This window comes from Diospyros lotus, chromosome 9 (assembly GCF_014633365.1).
Source record: "Diospyros lotus cultivar Yz01 chromosome 9, ASM1463336v1, whole genome shotgun sequence".
Classification (NCBI taxonomy): domain Eukaryota; kingdom Viridiplantae; phylum Streptophyta; class Magnoliopsida; order Ericales; family Ebenaceae; genus Diospyros; species Diospyros lotus.
This window is the reverse complement of record NC_068346.1, coordinates 4,755,377-4,777,959: the sequence shown is the minus strand read 5'-3', so window position 1 is coordinate 4,777,959 and position 22,583 is coordinate 4,755,377. Positions and strand designations below refer to the sequence as shown.

The 22,583-nt window shown below is 37.0% G+C and overlaps 1 protein-coding gene and 1 long non-coding RNA gene across 2 annotated transcripts; one reads left to right on the top strand and one right to left on the bottom strand.

Annotated features, from left to right (window-relative positions):
* Positions 1-3,248: 3,248 nt before the first annotated feature.
* LOC127810021 (tobamovirus multiplication protein 3) lies at positions 3,249-21,336 on the top strand. Its single transcript, XM_052349240.1, has 11 exons — positions 3,249-3,714; positions 5,585-5,675; positions 5,809-5,861; positions 5,961-6,053; positions 6,141-6,212; positions 17,776-17,848; positions 17,950-17,995; positions 18,931-18,994; positions 19,081-19,134; positions 19,865-19,942; positions 20,836-21,336. Exons 1-11 carry the CDS (start codon positions 3,559-3,561, stop codon positions 20,926-20,928), a joined length of 873 nt encoding a protein of 290 aa, XP_052205200.1. The 5' UTR covers positions 3,249-3,558; the 3' UTR covers positions 20,929-21,336.
* Positions 5,521-21,843, bottom strand: LOC127810022 (uncharacterized). Its single transcript, XR_008025321.1, has 3 exons — positions 21,591-21,843; positions 18,112-18,508; positions 5,521-16,192 (listed from the first exon to the last, which is right to left on the bottom strand). It is a non-coding gene; the product is annotated as an uncharacterized LOC127810022 (long non-coding RNA).
* Between the last annotated feature and the right edge of the window lie 740 nt (positions 21,844-22,583).

Genomic DNA, 22,583 nt, shown 5'->3' with positions numbered 1-22,583 from the left:
GTTAAATTATAGAAAATAACATTTGATCACCAGTTAATCAATTAATAATAGAAGATAATTCCTCTTGAATTATAGATAGTTTAATCCTAAGTAAAATTTATTTATGTTGCATCTTATAAAAGTCTTTCTTATTTGTAGGGGAGATAAAAAATTTGATTTATCTGAATTAATCAAACCGAATCGAGTGAACTTATCTGTTCGGTTCAATTTTTTCTCCTATTGGTTCGGTTTGATTAATTTTTATCAAAAGTTTGGTTTTTGATTTTTTGGTTAGAATAACTAAATTAATTGAACTAAACGAATTTTAAAACGATATTGTTTTGATATTTGTTTGTTTATATAGGTCATTTTGATTTTTTTTTATTTGATTTAATCGATTCAATTCGATTTATACAGTTTAGGTTTGATTTTTCAAATTAATTTACCGATTCAATTCAATTTTACTTTTCGATTTGACTCAATTAGTTGATAAATTTTGTTTGGTTTGAAAATCAAACTAATTCATTGCACACTGTTATTTATTTGAGTCAAGTTAAGGTTAATTAAGACCAAAGATAGGAAATCAAAATCTGAGTGTTGCAATATTGGGGACAGATCGAGCTTAACTTAAATCAAATGGCAAATCATCTAAATTTATACAAATAATAATATTTCTACTCTTCTTATTTTAAGAAAAATAGAAAAAAAAGAAGAAAAAGAAGAGCGCTGGCAAGTGGCAATAGGCAATTGGCAAACCGTCTGAATTTATTCCGTGCGGCCAGGCTCGTGAATCTAGCCATGAGGCTCCCTTCTGATTGGCCCATCTAATCTAGTCAACGTCGTTCAGGTGGCCCACGTCACCTAACTGATATTTCTGTTATTAGACTTGAATTGGGGGACCCAATTGTAAGTTTATACAAAATGATTTGAAAATATTACTTTAACATTCATATATATTAATATAAATACATACATGGCATATCAATACATAAATAAATAAATATAATTAAAATTAAAGCTCTAGTATTTACGTCCATGTCGCACGTTCGGGGCGGTAAATGGAATGAAATGGTCTTGAAATTAAAAACTTGAATGTTTGTTGGGAACACTGTAGAGCGAGTAGGGGACCGATCGGTTTCACGCGCCGCCGCAGCATTCCTTGTTTTCCCCCTTAATTTTGTATCTGTAATAGTACATTTATTTATTACGTAATATATATATTAATATAAATTAAAAATTTACTTAATTTTAATATTAATAGAAATATCACAATTAAATAATTTTGACATTTATCCTAATACATATCGCGTTAGTTTTATTTAACAGAATCGATAAAAAAATTAAAAAATAATTAAATTATAACAAAAATTAAAATTTGGTGATTGTGATAGGAAAAAATTATATTAATGCAAAATCCCGATTTTGTTTTATTAGCCTCCGTGGGATACTTCTAAAATAGTATTGATAAATTATAATTATATTCTTTTATTATTTTTTTAAAAATATATTTTTATTTAAAATAAATATAACTTGCATTCGGCCTCCTTGAATTTAAATTTCACTATATTATAGTCCGAATCCATCGTATTATAAATATTAGACTACCATTTCATAGTAAAACATTTATTAAAGGTGTCTCAAGTCCCAAATTTGATTATTGTTATATGTTAGTTTATTTATATTTTTTTAAAAATCGTCAGATAAATTTATCAAATATATTAAAAAAGATAAAAATCTGAAATACTTTTCATATTTTATATTTTTTGATCTATATCTTAATTAATAAAAATTATATAAATATATTAATTATTTAATATGCCCACTCATATATTAAAATTTAGTTTAGGCATTTACTCAGAAATAAACCCATAAACAATATGGATTGGGCACCACCAACTGTCTAGATGTGGTTAAGGTTTCGAAATCATTGGTTTTCATAATTTTATCATTTACAAATAACCATTTAGATTATCACATTGGTGGTATATAACATTATTTACATGTGCATAACATGTGAATCACAAGTGTCGCCCACTTAATTTTTAACAATTGAGAGGTATTCTACCATTTTTTATACTTGTACCAATATTGCGGTTTCTCGTATGTATTTTAATTTATAAATAATTATCTCAAAATAAAAAATATATATCACTAATAATAATGCCACAGCAAGATACATGTAATTAGTAATAGCATAATTTATAGGAAATTGTAGATTTGATTGTATTCATTCTTCTTACGAAAACTAACTTATTTTAAATAATTTTAAAATATATTTGACCGACAACATTTGAAGACATGTAATTATAAATAATATCACTCAAGAGTGGCCTCTAAAAGGGATGAAAATAAAATTTATAAGCAAGCGGCCCTTTCTCATCCCTAAACTCGGTTAGTTCAGATTTTGACCAAATATAATTTATAAATTCTTTGAATGTTTTAAAATTTATTATATCTATTTGACAAATCATGAAGAGTGTAGAAACTATATGTAGGTTATAAGATATTCTAATAACTTATTTAATATATTTTTTTTAAATATTTTAATAGTTATGACAACTTGTAAAACTTTCTAATATATATTTACAATTGATAAGGTATTTTATCCATATACCTCAATAAGTTTAAAAGATCATATAATTTATAATCTAAATGACTTGCGATATTAAATATTATATGAGAGAAAGACAAATGAGTAATATAAATAAAGAGATTCAGTCTTTAGATTCTTCTAATCTAATCGACCTGACCTTAACCTTATATTTTATGAGATGGAACTATCTACATTCCTTACGAATACTCTTTACTTTTCTTTTATGTAAATATAATAATTAAATTTAATACCATTGTATAAATTTATGATAAAAAATGAGAGAGAAATAAAAAAATAACATCATTAAAATATTTCAAGAACTTGATAAATATATGTCATTTTTGTTCGACTTAAATGTGTTTTTCTATAAATTTTGGGATATTAGAATATTCTAAATTAAAGGGTATTTGTGTAAATTTAAATAAAGATTTGGTAGTTTAATTTTAATTTTTGTAAGATAAATTTTAAATAAAAATTATTTTTGTACAATGATAATAAGATTAATTTTGTGTTAATTATGACTTAGAATTAAGGACTTTAAGTATAAAAAAGGGGACATATTTAGCTATTTTAATTTTTTTAAAAATATGTAAAATGCATTTTAAAAAATCAAATTTAAATTTACGTTATTAACACTTTCCATCCATCAAAGAGAAAAAAGGGATTTTATCGGGAAAACAGGGGCGCAAGGGAAAGCAGAATCCGAAGGGCGCGTGGGCTTGAACAATCCCAATCCAGCCAGGCATTGCTGCACCGCTCGTAAAACTCGAGGCCAATCCACCGGTTTCTATTCGATTCTCTTCCCTTCTTGATTCTCTCTCTTCTCGCTTCGGTTGCCGGCCGTTTTGGACTTCCATTCCAATTTCGGAAAAGCCCTGAAAGGAATTGAACAAACTCAGCCAAAATCTGAGCCCGACGAGATTCGGTTTTATTTTCCTTCCCAGCAGAAGCAAAAGTTCGTCGGCGATTTTCTCCGATCTCCGGTCATGGCGCGGACGGTGCTGGCCCCGTCGGCGGTGGCGGCGCACTCCCTCAGCAACGCCACAAATTGGTGGGATCAAGTCAACCAGTCCACGGTTTGGCAGGACCGAATCTTTCACGTCCTCGCCGCCCTCTACGGTTTAGTTGCCGCCGTTGCTCTGGTACTTGCACCATTGCCCAATTCCTTCCATTATTGTCGAGAACGTTCCGCTCTTTGTTTGCCGATGCTTTTCTTATGAATTGAATATGCCAGCCAATTTCCGCTGTATATCCTGGTTCGATCGAGAAAGTTCTAGCTTTTTGTTTGATTTGGTTATGACTGTTTTTGTAGATTTAGGGGTGGCTATAAATTATGGTTTACTAGGGTTTCGAATTAAACGGGTTGGATATTTTTTTTTCTCTGTGCTTCGTGATGGGAATACGAAGGAAAATAAATTCAAACGCAAAAAGTTTGAGCCTTGTTATTTTTGTTTCCTATTATTCGTTATCAATCGCTTCCTTTCCAGTTTTTCTTGTATCTGGTAAATTGTGGATTCAGGGCTTGTTTTCCCATAAAATTCGGAATTGCGTGGTTATTATATTGTGTTGGTTTATACTTTTCTTATGTAGCTGTCTTTGATTTTGTCTGTATTTGTATCATGTCAATCAGGGTTGTTTAAGTCTTCAAATTGAGTATCCTGGAGACAGTTCCACCGTTGTTTCTATAATATTTTGCCATGAATTGCTCACTGCTTAGTGTTTTGATGGATGTAATGGAGGACCATCAATTTTCCTTATAAAAAATGTTTTTTAAGTTTTATCCTAAATGCAGAAAATATTAGGGAGAAGAACATATCTTATTCATCACAGTGAACGGAATATATATACAACATACTCCTTTCTGATTTCCTAATATGTACACTGCAATTAGGAAATTATATCTGCGCTACTTTAGGAAACCTACAGCTAGCGGTGAGAGAGAGAAAGAGATTTATTCTCTCTACTCAAACTAAGAAATAGGTTGACTTGACAACAAAGGAAAGTTAGAAAATAAGAAACAGAATAATTAGTTGGCTGAATATTCTCAAATTATCTACAGTAAACTTAGCATTCTTATTGTTATCTTTTCATTTTGGTAATGATTTATTTTCTGTGTCATTGGCATTGCAGATTAAACCAAATTTTGCGTTTATGTCAAATATGGTTTTCTAGGGTTTCAAATTGACTGGTTTATGAACAACCACGGAAGATAAATAGGAAGGCATAAAATTTGAAGCTTCCTACTCCTTGATAATCATAAATATAGATAACTCATAAGTGAAAAGCCCCATTGGATCATTAATTTCAACTTTTATGGTGGTAATTTTTGTTGATTTTCCCTTAATTTTGTGGCAACACAATATCTTAATGGAAATTCTAAAAACGATGGTTGATCAAAATATGAAGGACCCACGTACACGAGTCCTTATTTTTGCTCTATTCATCTGCTCTTCTCTGTTCTGTAACTTTGGTATTTTCTCTTCATTCTAGTTTTAGGAAAGACCAAAAGGTTTAATAGGCTGAATTCCCATTGTTATAGGGAGTAACTAACAATAACAACACCACAATGACAAACTTTTATCCGGCCAGGTGGGTTTGACTGTATGAATTCTAGCTCTCCGCCTATCTCTATTCTCTGGCCATATCCTTTGTAAGATCATTATGTCTTATTATGTCATGTTTAAGGGTTTTTCACAAAGTTTTATTGAGTCTTCCTCTACCTCTCCTGTTACAAACCTTTTCCATGTCGCCTAGTCATCTCACAACTGTGCTTACTGGTTTTTCTGGTATGTCCAAATCATCTTAATCTCCTCTCTTGCATCTTATCTTTAATGGATGCCACTCCAATATTATTTTGTATAATCTCATTTTTAGTTTTGTGTTTTCTTGTTCGGCCACACTCCAATCTTATTACTTATTTGCTTTTTTTATTTTTTTAGGGGTGGGGGGGGGGGGGGGGGGAATGGGGGAGGAATATACAGTTTCTAAGTTTCTGCAAATTGATGTTGTTAGGTGCAATTGGTTCGGATACAATTGAGAGTACCAGAGTACGGTTGGACCACTCAGAAGGTCTTCCATTTTCTAAATTTCTTGGTGAATGGGGGTTTGTATCTTTTCATATCTCCTGACTCATTTTTGAAAGTTGTTTCTTTTGTATGCCATTTTTCTCTTTTAATCCCCCTTGGGTTTACTAGTTACTACTTTATCTTGAGTTGGATTCCCTCACTCTTTGACAGTTCGATCGTTGGTTTTTGTTTTCCGCCGAGATATTCAAAAGTTGCAACCAGAGGTTTGGAGTGATATCTTCTCATATTAGTTTTTTACCTTATGTTTAATGCCATTTTAATATTAATTTTTAACTTTTAGTTTGTCTTTTGCTTTTTGTTAGACACTCCAACATATCTTGCTTGATGTGCCAAGCCTTGCGTTCTTCACAACATATGCACTCCTGGTTTTGTTCTGGGCAGAAATATACTACCAGGTCATACTTGTTTATTCCTGTGCATGCATCTAGTGACTGACATGTGAGCTTTTGGTCTGATTTTGTTGCTGACATGAATATTAACAGGCACGTGCTGTATCTACTGATGGGCTCAGGCCAAGTTTCTATACAATTAATGCTGTGGTTTATACTGTTCAGGTGAAAAATCTTGTCCATTTTCACTCCATGTATCAGGAAAACGTGCCAATAGCTATGGATTGAGAAGAGAATGAGTTAATTTAATGATATGTCTTTTGTTCTTAAATTAATTTTCTTTTGGATGAGTTGTGGAAACAATTTCTTTGCAAAGCAAGGGAAAAGCTACATTCAAAAATGATGTTTGCAAAGCAAGGAGTCTCATGCATTGAGGATGCCTTTCTAATTCATATCTACTTTGAAATGATGTTAAGAGAAAAGTGTGATTGAATGGCAGGGTTTTGTTGTGCAAAGTGGGAAACTAGTATAACCTATAAATTGCATTTCTCTTCATTGACACTGACAACTTCGTCCAAGAAGGAGTTTCTTCCTTACTTAAAAATGTGGGAGAGGGGGGGGGGGGGGGGGGGGGAATTTAATATGTTAAGATATTAGAAAAAATAACATAATATACTGTTTGTGAAGGAGTGTGAATATTATGCATCATAAATTGGGCTAAGGTAGGGATGACAAGTTGTGATTTAGAAAAAGCATAGGAAGCATGCCTGTAATTAAGGATGACAATTGCAATTGAAACCGTGGGGAATCGAACCGAAATCGAACTGGTCAATGCGGTTAAAAACCGTTTGACTGAGTAATGGTTTGATTCGGGGAAAAATTGAATATTGTTTCAATGGGTATGGTTTGGTTATGGTTTTCATTCAATCCAAACCAAAACCCGAACTGAAACCGAACCAGACCGAACCAAATATACATATATATAATATATTTATTTATTTAATATATTATATATACACATAATATATATATTGACTAATGCATTTTTTTACAAGTATTTTAACTAATGTATTACAAATATATAAAATATTTAACATTTATAAAGTAATTAACAAATAAAAATAAAACCTAATATTAAATTATTTTATTTTTATCAATTAAATAATTATATCCAAGAAGTTTGAAGTTAATTTGTAACTTTATGCAAGAAGAAGGTAATTTTATTAGAGTTTGTCTTTGTTTGTTCTGGAGTTATCAAATTTTTTTATCAATGCTATTTGTAAGAGTTTGTCTTTGTTTGTTGGTATGGATCAAACTAAAAAAATCATGGTTAAAACCGAAACCGAACGGTTTGGTTATGGTTTTTAATTTTTAAAACCAATGGGTAATGGTTTGGTTTTGGTTTTAGTAGTTTAAGTTTGATTTGGTCATAGTTTCGACAAAAATCGAAACCAAATCGAATCATTGCCAACCCTACCTGTAATACCCAAGAACTTTGGGTTAATTGGGAAATAAGTATTTTATTAGAAAAATGGGATTCGGGGAAAATAGGTATCAGAATAGCTCGAGAGATTTACCGAATCGACTGTAGGGAGTGCCTTGGAGCCGAGATGCCTAAAGAAAATGATATGGAATTGTCAAGTATTTCGAGGTATAATTTATGATATCAAAAGAAATTGGATTGGAAACGGTTTTCGGTACAGCTAAAATATAACTGTGATTTAGGCTGAAAAATCGAATAATTGTAGGGGGCTTCCGGGAAGTCAACGGAACCCCGAGTAGCTTCATATTTAGTATGTAGAGGAACTCTTCAGTGGTTTCAGGAAGAAACAAAAAGGTTTGCGGCCAAAACGAAAATTCAGGCCTAAATGCAATTTCTTGAATTTGCCGGAGGGAGGTCGAAAGGATGTTTTTTCGGAATCTTCAGGGATGAAATGGAATTTTTAGGACTTGAGGGTCTCAATGGAAATTAGGGCAAGTTTAGGGGCTTTGTGAAAAAGGGCCAGAGCATAAGAGATAAAACAGGTGGGGCAAAAGTGCAAAAAAACAAAAAAGGTTGGCAATGGGAAACCGACTAGGCCACTGCCTGTCGTCGATCGCCGATTTCGGCCACGGGGAACACGAGGGGGTTGGTCTGGGATGCTTTAGTGTCGATCCTGGGCCGACAATAGCCACAGGAGTGGTCGAAATTTCGAGAAAATCGATCGAAAATCTGGCCAATTTGTCGAAGCTCTGTAAATCGCTTTTGTGGTCAAATAAGGGTGCTTCCAGGTCAATCTAGGGGAGGTAGAGACATCTAAGTTGTTGGATTAAGCGGCCAAGGGCGTTTCAAAGCTCGGTTTTGGCTATAAATAGGCATCGAAGTGGCTGAGAATTTTTAGAGAATTAAAGCTCAAATTGAAGGCATTTGAGGGAGAATTGAGTAGCAAGGATAGAGGGCTTTTGATCCTTGAGAGTAGTAGAGCATTTATGAAAATTTTGGTAAGCAAAGGAGTAGAAATGAGTGAGATCCGAAGCTTCGCCGGAGCCCTAGGTGGACGGTCTGGCCGAGACTTCGAGCTGCCGGTTGGACCCCTTTCGGCCATCCTTTCGAGCCATTCCAGGTACCATCTTGATCGACTAGGCCTGTAGATTGTCGAGATGCAAAAATCTAGCATCGTCGGTGTGCCAGAGCCAGGGAAGAAGACTGGAGCGTGAGGCTTACACGCCTTCTCCCACTCATAGATCATGCGCGGCGCGTGAAGGGCTGGGAAAATTCTTGAAAAATAAGATCTAGGTGTTTGTGCAAAAAGTTTTGGAGTTGGTCTTTTCAGTTTCTCGGTTTTTTCAACGACCAGCCTCGTTTTACGTGCAAACGAAGCATCGGGGTAAGTTCTGGAATTTTCTTTTGAAGTTCTTAGCATATTATGAATTGTTGTGGAGAAAGATTTGATGAATTAGTTAAGGAAGTATTTATTTGGAATATTAGAGGGGAATATTGGAGAAAAATAGAGAAAAAGACAAAAAAATTAAGGAAAAATAGGTTTTGATACTTATTTAAATAAATATGATGATTAGGGTGCTTTGAGGCTTAAGGTGAAGTGACTTGTGCGAATTTTGAGGTTGACATGAAAATCGAGGTCTGGCACGCAAATTGAGTTGGTGCGCATTTTTTGAGGTACTCTGAATTTTGTCAAAGGTGAGAGTTTTTATCTAAAAATTTGGTTTATTCTTCTCTTAAACTTGATTTCATTGCATGCAAAGGTTTTGTTACATGTGAACGGTTTTAACCTGTGATGGTTGGTTTTATATGGGTTCGTCCCAAAATGTTTTATGCATGTGCATTGAATTTTGTGCGATAAATTATGTACACGAAATGTTGTTTTATATGATGCATCGGATCATGGTTTTTGGCATTGGCATATTTTTGTGTTGTTCATATGGGATGTCAACCTAGGATGTTGCCCCGATAGTGTAGCTGTAATTCCCCAAGGGTGTTTGTCGGAATAACGTACATGGGTATCTCGTGCTGTGTGTTGGATGACTATCTGGGGTTCCGTGCCGGGTTGGATGTTCAGGGAAGTTACACTGGGGTAACGGGTTGTACATATGGGATGGGATATCAACTTATGATGTGGCACTTGAGTGATAGCACTAGGGAAGCGTGCCAAGGGCAAATGCCCATTTGTGACAGGGGCTGAGAGTGAACGCTACTCTTGCAAGTCGACAAGTGGCGGGGTTGAGAGTGTACACCACCCCGGTTCGGCTCAAGTGGCGGGGCTGCGAATGGACACCACCTCGGGACCATTGAGCGGTGGTGTTGTTTCTGAGGTGGACGTGGATTCCCAAGATGGTGTTGATCATCATGTGACCAGGATTTGTGTTGACGTGATCCAGAATGTTTTTAAGTGGGAACGTAATGATGATGGGGTTCATGCATTGATGTTGGCCCTCTTAAGTTAGGACTGTGTTATGCCAATATGTGTTGATGAAGTTGTATTGCCTTTAGAGAGATTGCATTTTCCCCAGTTAGGGTTAAGTGCTGTGTGGGATTCTCTTGGGCTGGGATTTGTCGTGAGATTTCAGTTATTTCATGTCTTGCATACATTCATGAAAGTATTTTGAACTCTCACTTAGATGATTTAACATTTTATTTTGGACTTTGTCCCTGGAATATTCTAACGTTCCAGGTGAAAGCAGCAGTGCCAAAGGGAAAGGAATTGCCGATGATTGACGACAACTTATAGGTGGATCGTAGCATGTCTTTTGGATTATTATGTATTTTATTTTTATGATGTGATGTTAAACGATGGTACGATTTTGATGTTATGGATGAAATGATTTCAGTTATGTACCATATCAGGTTTTGATCTAGCTTCCTCATTTATAATGATATTACCTGTCTTAGCTTAATGATTCTAAGTTTGAGAAGGTGATATGGGATTGTCGGGAAAAGGTTATATTATGTATTTGTGGAAAAAAAAAAAATATCCTCGAAATCAGTGAGTTATTTATCTAACGCTCCTCGGGAGGAATGGGGTGTTACAATGCCAAAGGATGAATCTTTTTCTTGTTGCATGTAAATGTCAGATCTGAAATCTGACAAGAAGATTCTTCCGTAATTGAGGAAGAACAGAGACTAGGAGGGAAAGGAAGAACACGAGAATGAGAGAAGAAGAGAGAGAGAGAGAAAGAGAGAATGAGAGAATTGGAGGGAAAGGATACCTGGAATTATCCTCACATGATCCCCATTCTCGTGTGCATCTCTTATTTATAGGAGAGTTAGTTAGTTACAACTTCTAGAGAATTCATGTAACAACTCATCCCAAGTGGCCATGTGCACTTGGCTCTAATTCCTTACATCTCATCCTCTAATTACGATTGTGTATCCCCCCCAATTACAATGATACCCTCGGGCTGTGACAATCCCCCTCCTCTTGAATTATTTCTTGTCCCCAAGAATTCAAAGAAGCCTGGACACCCTTGGATATTGTTGGAGAAGATCGAGAAGGTACTCCTAGGTGGTGTTGTCGGGATGTAGGTGGGTCCACTACACCAAGACCTGTGTGAGCGGGAGGGAATCTTGGTAGATCACCCTTTTATCTAGTACAGCTTGGGGTTCCACTTCCACAATCCTATCTTTAATTAGCTCTGGGACCTCCCTGTGTACTCCTTCAATTGTTCCCACTGCCTTCTTCAAGAGGGATACATGGAACACTAGAAGGGATACATGGAACACTAGATGCAACCCCACTCCCTCTGGAAGTTGTAACCAATAGGCTTGGGTCCTATCTTATCAATGATTCTAATAGGGCCGTAGTACTTAGGGCTGATCTTAAATGTAGGACCCTTAGTAAAAAGGTGTTGCTGAAACCTTTTTACCTTCAAATAGACCTCCTCCTCAACCTCAAAGGCTCTATCTATGTGGTGTCTATCAGCCATTTGCTTCATCCTCTGTTGTGCTATAGTAAGTTCCCTCCTTATCACTTGTAATGTCTCCTGCCTTGCCTGCAAATATTGATCTTAGGTATGGCATGGCAACTGACTTTGTTCTCCCTTCGTGATAATGGATCTGCCACTAAATTCTCCTACCACTTCCTGTATTGAATGATGTAATCAAACCCTATTAGCTTGGTAATACCCTTCCTCTGTAACTGATTATGTGCTCTTTGTTGGGAGAGAAACTTCAGGCTCTCATGATCTGTCCGGATGGTGAATTGCCTTCCTTCCAAATAACATCTCCACTTCTCAATGGCCATTAACACGACCAACAGCTCCTTGTTGTAGATACTTAAGCTTAGATGCCTTGGAGCAAGGGCTTAACTCATATAAGCTATAGGCTTGCCCTCTTGAATTAGTACAATTGCTATTCTGGTGTCACAATCATCAGTCTCTAGAATAAACTCCTTAGAGAAATCAGGCAAGGCTAAGATAGGGGCATAGGGGCTTGAGTCATAGCCTTCTTGAGAGTCTCAAAGGCGTCCTTAGCCTCATCATCCCAGTGGAAGTTGTTCTTCTTTAGCAAATTGGTGAGGGGTTTATTGATCACTCCATACCCCTTGATAAACCTGCGGTAGTAGCCCGTGAGTCCTAGGAACCCTCTCAACTCCTTAAGGGTTTTAGGTTTGGGCCATTGCTCTATAGTTGCAACTTTCTGAGGGTCAATGCTTACCCCTTGGCCAGATATAATATGACTGAGGTACTCCACTCTAGTTTTTGCAAAAGTACACTTCGACCTCTTCACATAAAGTTGATGGTCTTTGAGGATTTCAAATGCCTTCCTTAGGTGGATCAAGTGGTGGTCTACGTTAAGGCTGTAGACTAAAATGTCATCAAAGAATACCAACACGAATTTTTTAAGGAGCAGAGCAAATATGTGGTTCATGAGTGCTTGAAAGGTTGCAAGGGCATTTGTGAGGCCAAATGGCATGACGAATAACTCATAATGTCTTAGGTGGGTGCGGAAGGCCGTTTTAGGGCGGTCATTAGGGTTCATTCGAATTTGGTGATACCCTGACGTGAGGTCTAGTTTAGAAAAGATGGAAGCCCCGGTTAGTTCACCTAGGAGGTCCTCAATAATAGGTATTGGAAATTTGTTTTTTATGGTTATGGAGTTTAGTTGCCTGTAGTCCACACAAAACCTCCATGAGCCATCATTTTTCACTAAAAGAACTAGGGAAGCAAATGAGCTTTGGCTCAGTTGGATTAGGGATTTTTCCAACATCTCTCTTACTAGTTTTCAATCTAATCTCAACTTTTTGAACAGGGGAGTATTGATAGGCTCTTAGGTTAACTGGTTCACTATTTGGTTTGAGGTGAATTGAATGATCAAGGAACCAGTGTGGGGGTAGGGATGAAGGATTAGCGAAGATTTTCTCAAATTCCATCAACAATAGTTGAATTGGTTCATGAGAGTGTCCTTGAGTGATGGTTGGTACTCTGGCCCAAGGCATAGGGTGCCATCCTCTCCCCTGACTGTCCTTGGGAAGGTCCCCCCTTGGAACCACTTTTGTCTCCATGGCATAGAGAGAATGTAGCTGCCCAACAAAGGTCCCTCCATGATCTAGGAGCTTCTTCCCTAACATGGCCTTACACTCCTCCTTCTCTTGACAACCCTTTAGTGTTACTTTCTTCCCCCTCATCTCAAGTGTGACTTCTAGTGTTGAAGTTAAATACCAGCGGACTAACTGTCCTCGTCCAGTCCACTCCTAATACGATGTGGCAACCCCCCAACCTGAGAATTCTCAAATCAACTGAGAATTCTTGTCCATTCATCACCCATTCAAACTCCTTGCATTTGAGTTGACTCACCATACGACTTCTATTTGCAATCAAAACATACAATGGGGGAATCTCCTGTAACTCACATTGCAGGGCATTGGCTGTTTCTTCATCTAAGAAACTTTGGGTACTGCCACTGTCAATGAGTACCACCGGCCTTCTCTTTCTTAGGATTCCCTTCACCTTCAGTACTTTGCCCAAGGCACAACCCGCCCTATAAGGCGTGCATAGATATCTCCCCTCCTTCCCCTTCAATCTGTTCTACTTGCTCCTCCCCTTCTTCTATTTCCACTTCTTCCTCTTCTCCTTGGCCTTCCATTGTCAAGAGCATCCTTTTACACTGATGTCCTGGGCCATCTTTCTCCCCACAACGAAAATAGAGCCCTAGTTGTCTATTCTGATCCAACGTTAAGGCCTTGGCTGGGAGTGGGATTGTTTGGTTTCTCCCTACTGGTCCACTCCTCTGCCAAGGCTGATTACTCCCTTTACTCATTCCATTGTAGGGATTCTCTTCTGAACTCCCCCCCTTGGGAAACAACTTATGCCTCTTTGCAAAGCCTCTAGAGCCATCTCATGGAGATGAGCTTGCTCTGCCGCCTGTCCCACCGATGTCGAGTAAAGCATGTTCACCGTGGCCCGGATTTGATCATGCAATTTGCTGATGAAGCTAGACACGGAGTAAGCTTCATCCAAGGAGGGGTGAGACAATGATAACAAGGATCTGAGTTCCTCAAATCTCACTTGGTACTCTTCTACTATCCCTTTTTGCCTTAGCTTGTTGAATTCCTCAATAACATTGGTCCTAGTCTTCTCACCAAACTGGTTGCAAAGGCCATTCACAAACTCTAGCCAACTCCATTCTACCTTGCCTCTACACCAATTTTGGAACCAAGCATCGGCCACATCATCAAGATACGTGGCCGCCATGTTCACCTTCTCCCTTTCAGCCACTCTATACTACTAAAACACCCGCTCACACCTTCTCACCCACCACCTAGGCCTATCCTTCTCAAATGCGAGAATTTCCATTCTAGGCCCCATAAGTGTGGGGTGAGTTCCTCCCACTCCCTTGTGGAAGCTTTCCTCCTCTGCCTTTACTCTGTTCTCTACCTCCATTGGATCATGGGGTTTTGGTCTATTCCTTGGGATCGTCAAAATTGGCTCCGAGGAAGCCCGGGGGGGAATATCTGTTAAGAGGTTGGCATTGGGCTGCTGAGCAAACATGCTCAAGGCGACACTCACTTGCTAACTTATTTGCTGGCTTAATCCAACAAATTCCTCCTGGAGCCCACTAACTGCTCGATCCAAATTAGCCGCATTCTCAGATCGGCTCTGACTGATCTCCTCTTGTGTGGATTCCCAACTCCAATGGCTCCGGGCGATCTTCAACCTGCTCTTGATTATGTTGCATCCCCAATTCAATGGCATCCAATCTGGATTCCATTTGCTTTGTCCGTGTGCCTTTAGCCATAGCTACTACCCTAACCAGGTTGCCGATTCTGATACCAAATATCAGATCCAAAATCTGACAAGAAGGTTCTTCCGTAACTGAGGAAGAACAGAGACTAGGCGGGAAAGGAAGAACACGAGTGAGAGAGAGAGAGAGAGAGAATTGGAGGGAAAAGATCTATGGAATAATCCTCACATGATCCTCATCCTCGTGTGCATCTCTTATTTATAGGAGAATTAGTTAGTAATAGCTTCTGGAGAATTCATGTAACAACTCATCCTAAGTGGCCGTGCACTTGGCTCTAATTCCCTACATCTCATCCTCTAATTACAATTGTGTATCCCGCCCCTCAATTACAATGATACCCTCGGGCTGTGACAGTGAAAATTCTAGGTACTTTTGAACTGGATAAATAAATGCAAGGGAAAAATGAAGATGTAGAGTGGGTTGAGGATAAAACCATGCAAATTTTACATTGGCATGTGTACGTAAAAATCGCCAAATTTTTGCAATAATGGTTGTGTTTCCATGTTGTATGGGTTGGTTTCACAATATCAACTATGTGAGGGGATATGATCATATCAATTATGTTCATTCACCACTACATCATGAAACTTTTTCGTATGGAAATGGTGTTGGAGCGTTATCTCATCATTCCTTCTTTGGAGTGTTGCATTAGGAAGGGCATCTGGTGTAAAATTTCATTATTCTTTTGCGTGAAGTTCTATTGTCAATGCTACTTTTAGGAGTTAGTTAACAACTTAACATTATAAATGTCTTGCTACCAACCATAACTTGGTTAGGATAAGATACAGTCAATGATGATGATAATGGAGAATGTCTGGGCCATGCAGCCTGTAAGATCTCTAAGTCTTGTTCATACTGTTATACATTCTAGCAGGCAGTAACACAGTATTGCAAATATGGCACTGATGCATTTCAAAGTAAATATTTCATGATGAGGAATGTCTAAAATGGCGACAAACCAAATTATTTTGGCTGAGGATGGAATGATTTTTAAATACTTGTGTTATGTGATATTGAAAAGTCAGCATTGGAACATTTTGTCTACTCGCTACTGCAAAAAAAGAAAAAAAAAAAAAAAAGGGGAAGGTAAAAGCAATTTTTACAGTTGCCAAAGTGCAAATTGAGTGTCATTAGGAACTCATATTTATGGAGTCGAACAAGTTAAATGATTCCAAAATAAAGAGAATGTTCTTATTCTTTGTTGTGATACAAATCTTTTGTTGATATTGATGCTATTAAAAATTTAACACCCTCTTGTTAGACATTAGAAATTTGAAACGGACAAGATTGTCTTCATGGTGTACTTGCTCTTCTTATTATGCCATAAAGTTTTACCTTAATATGACTAATAGCCCAAGACTAATTAGTAGTGATTTGGATCTGGCGCCCCCCCTCCCCTGTGGGGGTCAAAGAAACATTAGAAAAAGTTGGCTTTGAGGAAGCTGGCACTAGCTTTTTGTTGCCTATCCTGAGATTTGACAACAATACTCTTAGAATTAGACAATGCTATGATATCTAAAGAAAATAAGTTGCATAAAATTGTAAGAATGTCTTGTCTCCCCCAGATATACTTTTTTCTTTTTGAACTATTTGAGCTTTTTTAGTACAATTTTTGTAGTAAAGAAAAATTTTACTCCCCCCCGGGGGGGTTTTAAATTCAAAAAGCTAGTTTCTAACATTTTTATTCTTTTTAAAGTGAAAAAGCAGCAAAAAAAAGCTACTCCCAAATTGGAGCCTTACCATTGGTTATGTTTAGTGGAGAAGGAAAGATGTTTTTAATTAAGGTTGATGCATCACATTGTAGTCAAGTTGATGGTTAACATGGGTTCCACTTTAGCTCAATATTTATATTTTATTTTAATATGTACCACTTAGAGTAGTGCCAACTGAAGATAAGATGTATAGGATGCGATTAAGATGGCTTGGATATGTGAGAAAACGACAATAGGCACATTTGTGAGGCTAATGAATGGAATGGAAGAACTTTGTAGCAAGGGAGGTACAAGGCCCCAAAAAAATCTTGGTGGAAAACCCTTAGACTTGACATGGGATATGATGGTCTTATGAAAAATATGGCCATGGATTGATATGATTGGGGAGTTGGAATTCATGTCGGTGACCCAACTTGCTAGGATTAAAGCTTGTGACGATGACAATAATGATATGTACTACTTGGGTAAAAAATGATGGTCCGAAAATATATGCACATGGAATTGAACATAGATGTGTATTTCACTATAAGCAAGCATCTGATAAATCAGTTGTCCTCAGCCTTTGTGTGTGGAGAACTGTTTCCCAATATTTTCAACTCATAAGAAAGAGTAAATCACGATGAACGGTTTTTTTTTCCCCAATGCACTCCTGCCATGGGGTTGTTCTCTTGTCAAAGTTGCACTATAGATTCCCATCCTGTTAAGCTATTATGGAGGATGACACAAATTGATGGCTCTAAGTTATGAATTTTAGAAATGCTCATTTACTTCGTGATATGTTTCTGGTAGTTAGGATGTAGGATATTCACTAATTATATTGAGAGAGAAAATCAATACAACAATAATAAAATAATATCACAAGCTATTCCACTAGGTGGAGTTAGCTGCATGAATTCTAGACTTTTGGCCATCCCTGTCCATGGCATTATCTTCTGTGGGGTCATTTTATCTTTTTTCATGTTTAAGAATTTCCCGCTAAGTGTTTTTTGGGGCCTTCCTCTCCCTCTTCTATTACAAACTTCCGCTATTTAATCTACTTGTCTCACAAGTACATCCACTGTTTCTTTTTTTTTTTTATCACATGTCTAAACCATCTGAATCCCATCTTATCTTTAATAAGCACCACTTTAATGTTAATACATGTAACCCATTTCTTATTTGTCATTTTTTGTATGGTTGCGCACTCACCGAGTCATCCTCATCTCACCTTTTGTTAGTAGTAAAAGTTGACTTCTGAATCCTATGGTATTACAGCTGTCAGTCAGATAAAAAATTTCTTGTGCATAAGATCATGCATTTCCATTTGGGTGCTAACTCTATTCTGCCCACGTTTTTGTAGATTATTTTGTGGGTGGTTATGTGGTGGAAGCCAATCCGACCCTTGATCATTTTGGCCAAGATGTTCTTTGCAGGTGTCTCAGATGTAGATGCTAGTACATTTTTCTTTTTATTTTGCTTAGCTGTTAGTTTCTATAAGTTGCATATCTTGTCCCTAATACATCTATTCTTTCAGGCGTATCTTTGTTTGCAGCGCTAGGTTTTCTTCTTTATGGGGGAAGGTAAATTTCACAAAGTAGTCATTGCAATCTCTTATATCTGACTGGTAAAATGGTGTCAATGTGTTAATGGGTGTGTTACTCGTTTTTATATACCAAAATTGCTAACTGAAGATTACCTCTTCGTAATGGCATTTTCTTTGTGTTTGGCCATTGAGTAAAGTCATCAGTAGTGAACATCAGATTACTTTCTCTTCCTGTATCCTTTCTTCCATCTGTCTCTGAACATCAGCTGATTCATACACACCGACTGAACTGTCAAACCTTTAATTTCTTTTGCACTTAGTTTCTTGCCAAGGTTCAATTCCATCCATGAGTATCCAATATTATATAAATCTCATGGATCAAAATCCCAAAACAAAAAAAGGTTATGAAGGATTGAACTTGAGAGTACCATGTTGTATTCTCCGTATCATTTGAAGAAAAACCTACAGTTGGTGGACTGGAAAGGGTTGGATAAGAGTTGTTTTCTAAGATAGGAGATCTGGAAATGCTGAGCATGATCCACAATGCCTCCTGTGAATGACAATCATTTTTAAGTATCCACAGTAGGGTGCTGCTCTTATTAATATATGTCCAATGATATTGATAATACACCTAAAGAAAAAACAAAACGAAATGGATGGATTTTAGCAACCATAATAATGAATAAAGGGGATAAATTCTCTGGTTGCCACACTAGGGGGAGGGGGAACCTACAATCTGGAATGGAGCCAATTTCACCTGCAACTTGGAACCAGACCACATAAATAAAAATTGACCAAAATATTGCGTTGGCAGTCAGGTTTAGCTAGTTATTTGGTTTACCTTGATTTTCAGCTTTTGATTGTAGGGTTTTATGGTTGTGGCGTTTTATTTTACTATTTGTGTATTTGCTCTATTTCTGGACTCAATAATCTCCAGGCTTCTTATGTGTTTCAGTTGTCATCTCTATGCAGGCTTTTCTTAATGTTGCAGAGATTCCCTGTAGAATCTAAAGGGCGACGTAACAAGCTGCAGGAGGTATATGTATCAGGATTGTAATTTTGTTGGATCATATCCCTTTTATTTTTTAATTCTAATTAGTTGCCGTTTTTCTGGTTGTCCAGGTTGGCTATGTGACAACTATATGTTTTTCATGTTTCCTCGTCAGGTGCATTATGGTGAGTTGACTTGTGCTGCAATGCCTTCACATTGACCAATGTATTACACTGATAGATTTTAGATTCTTGCACGAAAAGTCCAAGCTCATTAACTAGGAATGCATGCTTATCAACTAACAAGCACATTTACACCATTGGCCAAGGATATAGTGGTTTGGTAAAGATAAGGATGCCAAGCAGTAGGGATTTGGTAAAACATATAATCTTCTGTATCTTATTAGTTCTGTTTATGAAATTAATGTTCACAAACCACCAAAATTGTTGAAAAAAAAAAAAAGCTTCCCTTTCAATTATAAATTTAAACATAATTCAACGTATACAAATAAACACTATCTCATCAATCATATACCATTAAGATGCAGATGAGAGGGAGGGAGATATGAAAGGGGAATCATTGAATGAATTATGACCACCAAATGTACCATGTGGTGAGTCTGACATATCTAACAATATATGCACCTGGTATGTGGCAATTCAGCTAGGGCACCTTTCTCGGCGTGTTTGTTCATTATAGGGCATCAAGCTCTGTTGTGTTGCTGAGAGCATGCAAGTTTTTAGGCTAAATAATTAGCATTATATTAGGATCTCGTTACTGCTGTACTGGCCAATTACATGTGATGGAAATTTTTTATTGTAGCCGCAGCTTTTATCTTGACTGTGTTTCCAGAAGACATTAGGTTGTTGTATCTATCTAATGTTCTGTTTTATCACTACACTGTAATTGCTACAGATGTGCTTTAATGCATTTGATAAAGCTGCAGACCTGGATGTTTTGGATCATCCTGTTCTAAACTTCATATATTACTTGGTAAGTTTCCTTTTCTGGGCTTTATTATAGTTTGGGCGGGAGGGGGCAGAACTCCTTTACATGTTCTAGATGTTGAAGTTTATTTGCCAAAGGGGAAAAAAAAAAAAAAAGAGGGGGGGAGAGAGAGAGAGAGAACTACTTTAAATGTAACTCTGTTAGATTTTCCTCCACAAGGTCTGGGTGTACATGTTTCTTCTTGCAAAGCTTCTTTTCAGCTTGAAGTAATGTTTTCTTGTAGTATGGCTGAATTATAGAAGAATAGGTCTGTATCTTAGCCTGGTTAGCTTGCCTTGGCCTGGGTGAGAGATGTTCAAGCGGCTTTCATTGAAATAACAATCTTTTGTATGACACTGCAATTTAAAATAGTGTTACTGTCAGGCAGGTCATCTTGGCCTGTGAAGTGGATCTCCTTTGTTCTACAGTAAGTGTGTGTGTGTGTTTTTTTTTTGGAGGGGGTTGGGGGAGAAAATATAGCTCTTGTGCGTGGACCTTTTTTTTAATATAATACTGAATTGGAAAGGACTCACAAGTCAAAATGAAATGATAAGGAAAGGAAATAATGAGGTAGATTGAGAGAGAATTAGCCCTTGATACTGCATGGTGTTTTCTTGTATTCATCTAAAATCTAAGCACAAGGTACCCTTGTCTTATTTTAACTGTTGTTTTAATCCATCTTTGTGTTTTGGATGAATACCATTTGAGAGTCTGACTCTTTCTTCAGTTTGAAAGAAATGTTGCTAGAATATGTCATTAAGATGTCTTTTTTGCATTGCTATTTTTGTTTAGAATCTCACTTTTGGATAGGTTCTTTCGTTATGGATCTAGAACACCACTCTTTGGTTTCCACGATTTATTTCACACAATTTATTTACTATGTTTTCCCTTGGTTTCAGTTGGTGGAGATACTACCTTCTTCTCTTGTCCTTTTCATTCTGAGGAAGTTGCCTCCTAAGCGTGGTATCACACAGTATCACCCAATTCGCTGACAGATCTGAGGATATACATGTGGCAGAAACCTCTAGACTCAAAATAGCAGATGAGTTGCTCTTTTGAGCTTTAACTCCCTTTCAGAAATGTTTGGAAACAGCAAAGGGGAAGATGCCTCCTGTGCATGGGGCGTATCTAATTTAAGGGAGATTCTTGGATTTCTGTTTGTTCTCACTAGTAGGTTGTAGATTTGTCAAAATGATAACCTCCAATGATTGCCAAAAATGTTGTTCTGACTTAGCATACACTGATTTCATCGTGTTGGCTTTGGATCTTAAAATCAGTGGTTTGTTTTGGCAAACTCTGTCGTGATACTCGGTTGCCTATCTGTCAAATGGAATGAAAATGGAGAAAGAATCCTCTACAACATAATTAGCAAGAATCCTGTACAACATATTTAGCTTCAACCAGTTCTTCTATTTTCATTGGCTTTTCTATGTACTTGTTTGTTTACTTCTGCTGCTGGTTCCCCTGTGGGACTATGTCATCTCCTATCGTCTAGCAAGAATATCAGTAACACTTCCAAGAGGATAGAACACTAGCGCACGATTCCATTTCTATATGCACACCATACATGAAATCGAATAGTTTCATTACCAGGGGGTAGCTTCCTTTGTAACTGAAAGAAAAACCTCTTGAGATTAGGCAAAAGAAATGGTACCTTCCATGGCCTCGAACCGGGAAGAATTTGTCCAATCTGAGGATCTTGCACGCTAACCTCCTAGCAGATTGCCTAGCGATCTGGAAAGTGGATCAGAACATCTACATATTGGATGATTTATCCAGAAGTGCAAGGACAGAGAGATTTGTGGTTTGGAATGGAAGATGGGTTTTCATATACACAATGAAGTCTTTTGGTGAGTTGGTGGGACTTGGCAGTCGGTTATATGCATATCATCTTTTCTTGCTGCTTGTCTACATTCAATTCTGTTGCCGTTATGGGCAGTTTTGAATGTTAGGTTTGGGTTGAGCCTTGCTAAGGCTAAGGCTAAGGCCGTGTTTGAATGTTTGGTAATGCAACTCCACAATGTTGAAAATTGAATGTAGGGTAGACAGCAATCAGCCAGCTGACTTCCAACTTCACATTTTTCTTGTTACGAGGGTTGTGTGTGTTCCTGTCATGTTAACTTCAGGATTGATTCTGTCTCAATAATACTGCAATTACCCATATGCTCATCAAAATGAAGGAAATACCTTAGCTTGATGTCAGTCAGGGACATTGTTAATTCTTAGTTTTGCTAATAAGAATCTCGAGATGATTATTATTATTATTTAAAGTGGTAGTTTTGTGGTAAAAAGATTCGAAAACATTACCTTAAAAAAGAGTTTATTGTGAGTTGAATTTTCGTAGTTCTCCATAGTAAGATATGTGATTTCAATCGAGGGATTAATGATATTGCAGAAAATTTGAGATTGACAAACGTGTTAAAAAATAAATCATGACAGTTTTTAATTTTTCTAAATTTGGTGACAATGTGGCATTCTATTATCATAATAATCTTAAAAATAAATATTTAATGGGATCCAATTCAAGAAAATATAAATCATAACCAAACTCAACCCTAACTCCTTTTTAGTGAAACAAATTGCATTCACCATAAATAAAAAGTATAAAGTGATATTGTTAAACTTAAATCCTTGAAGAATTGATTAT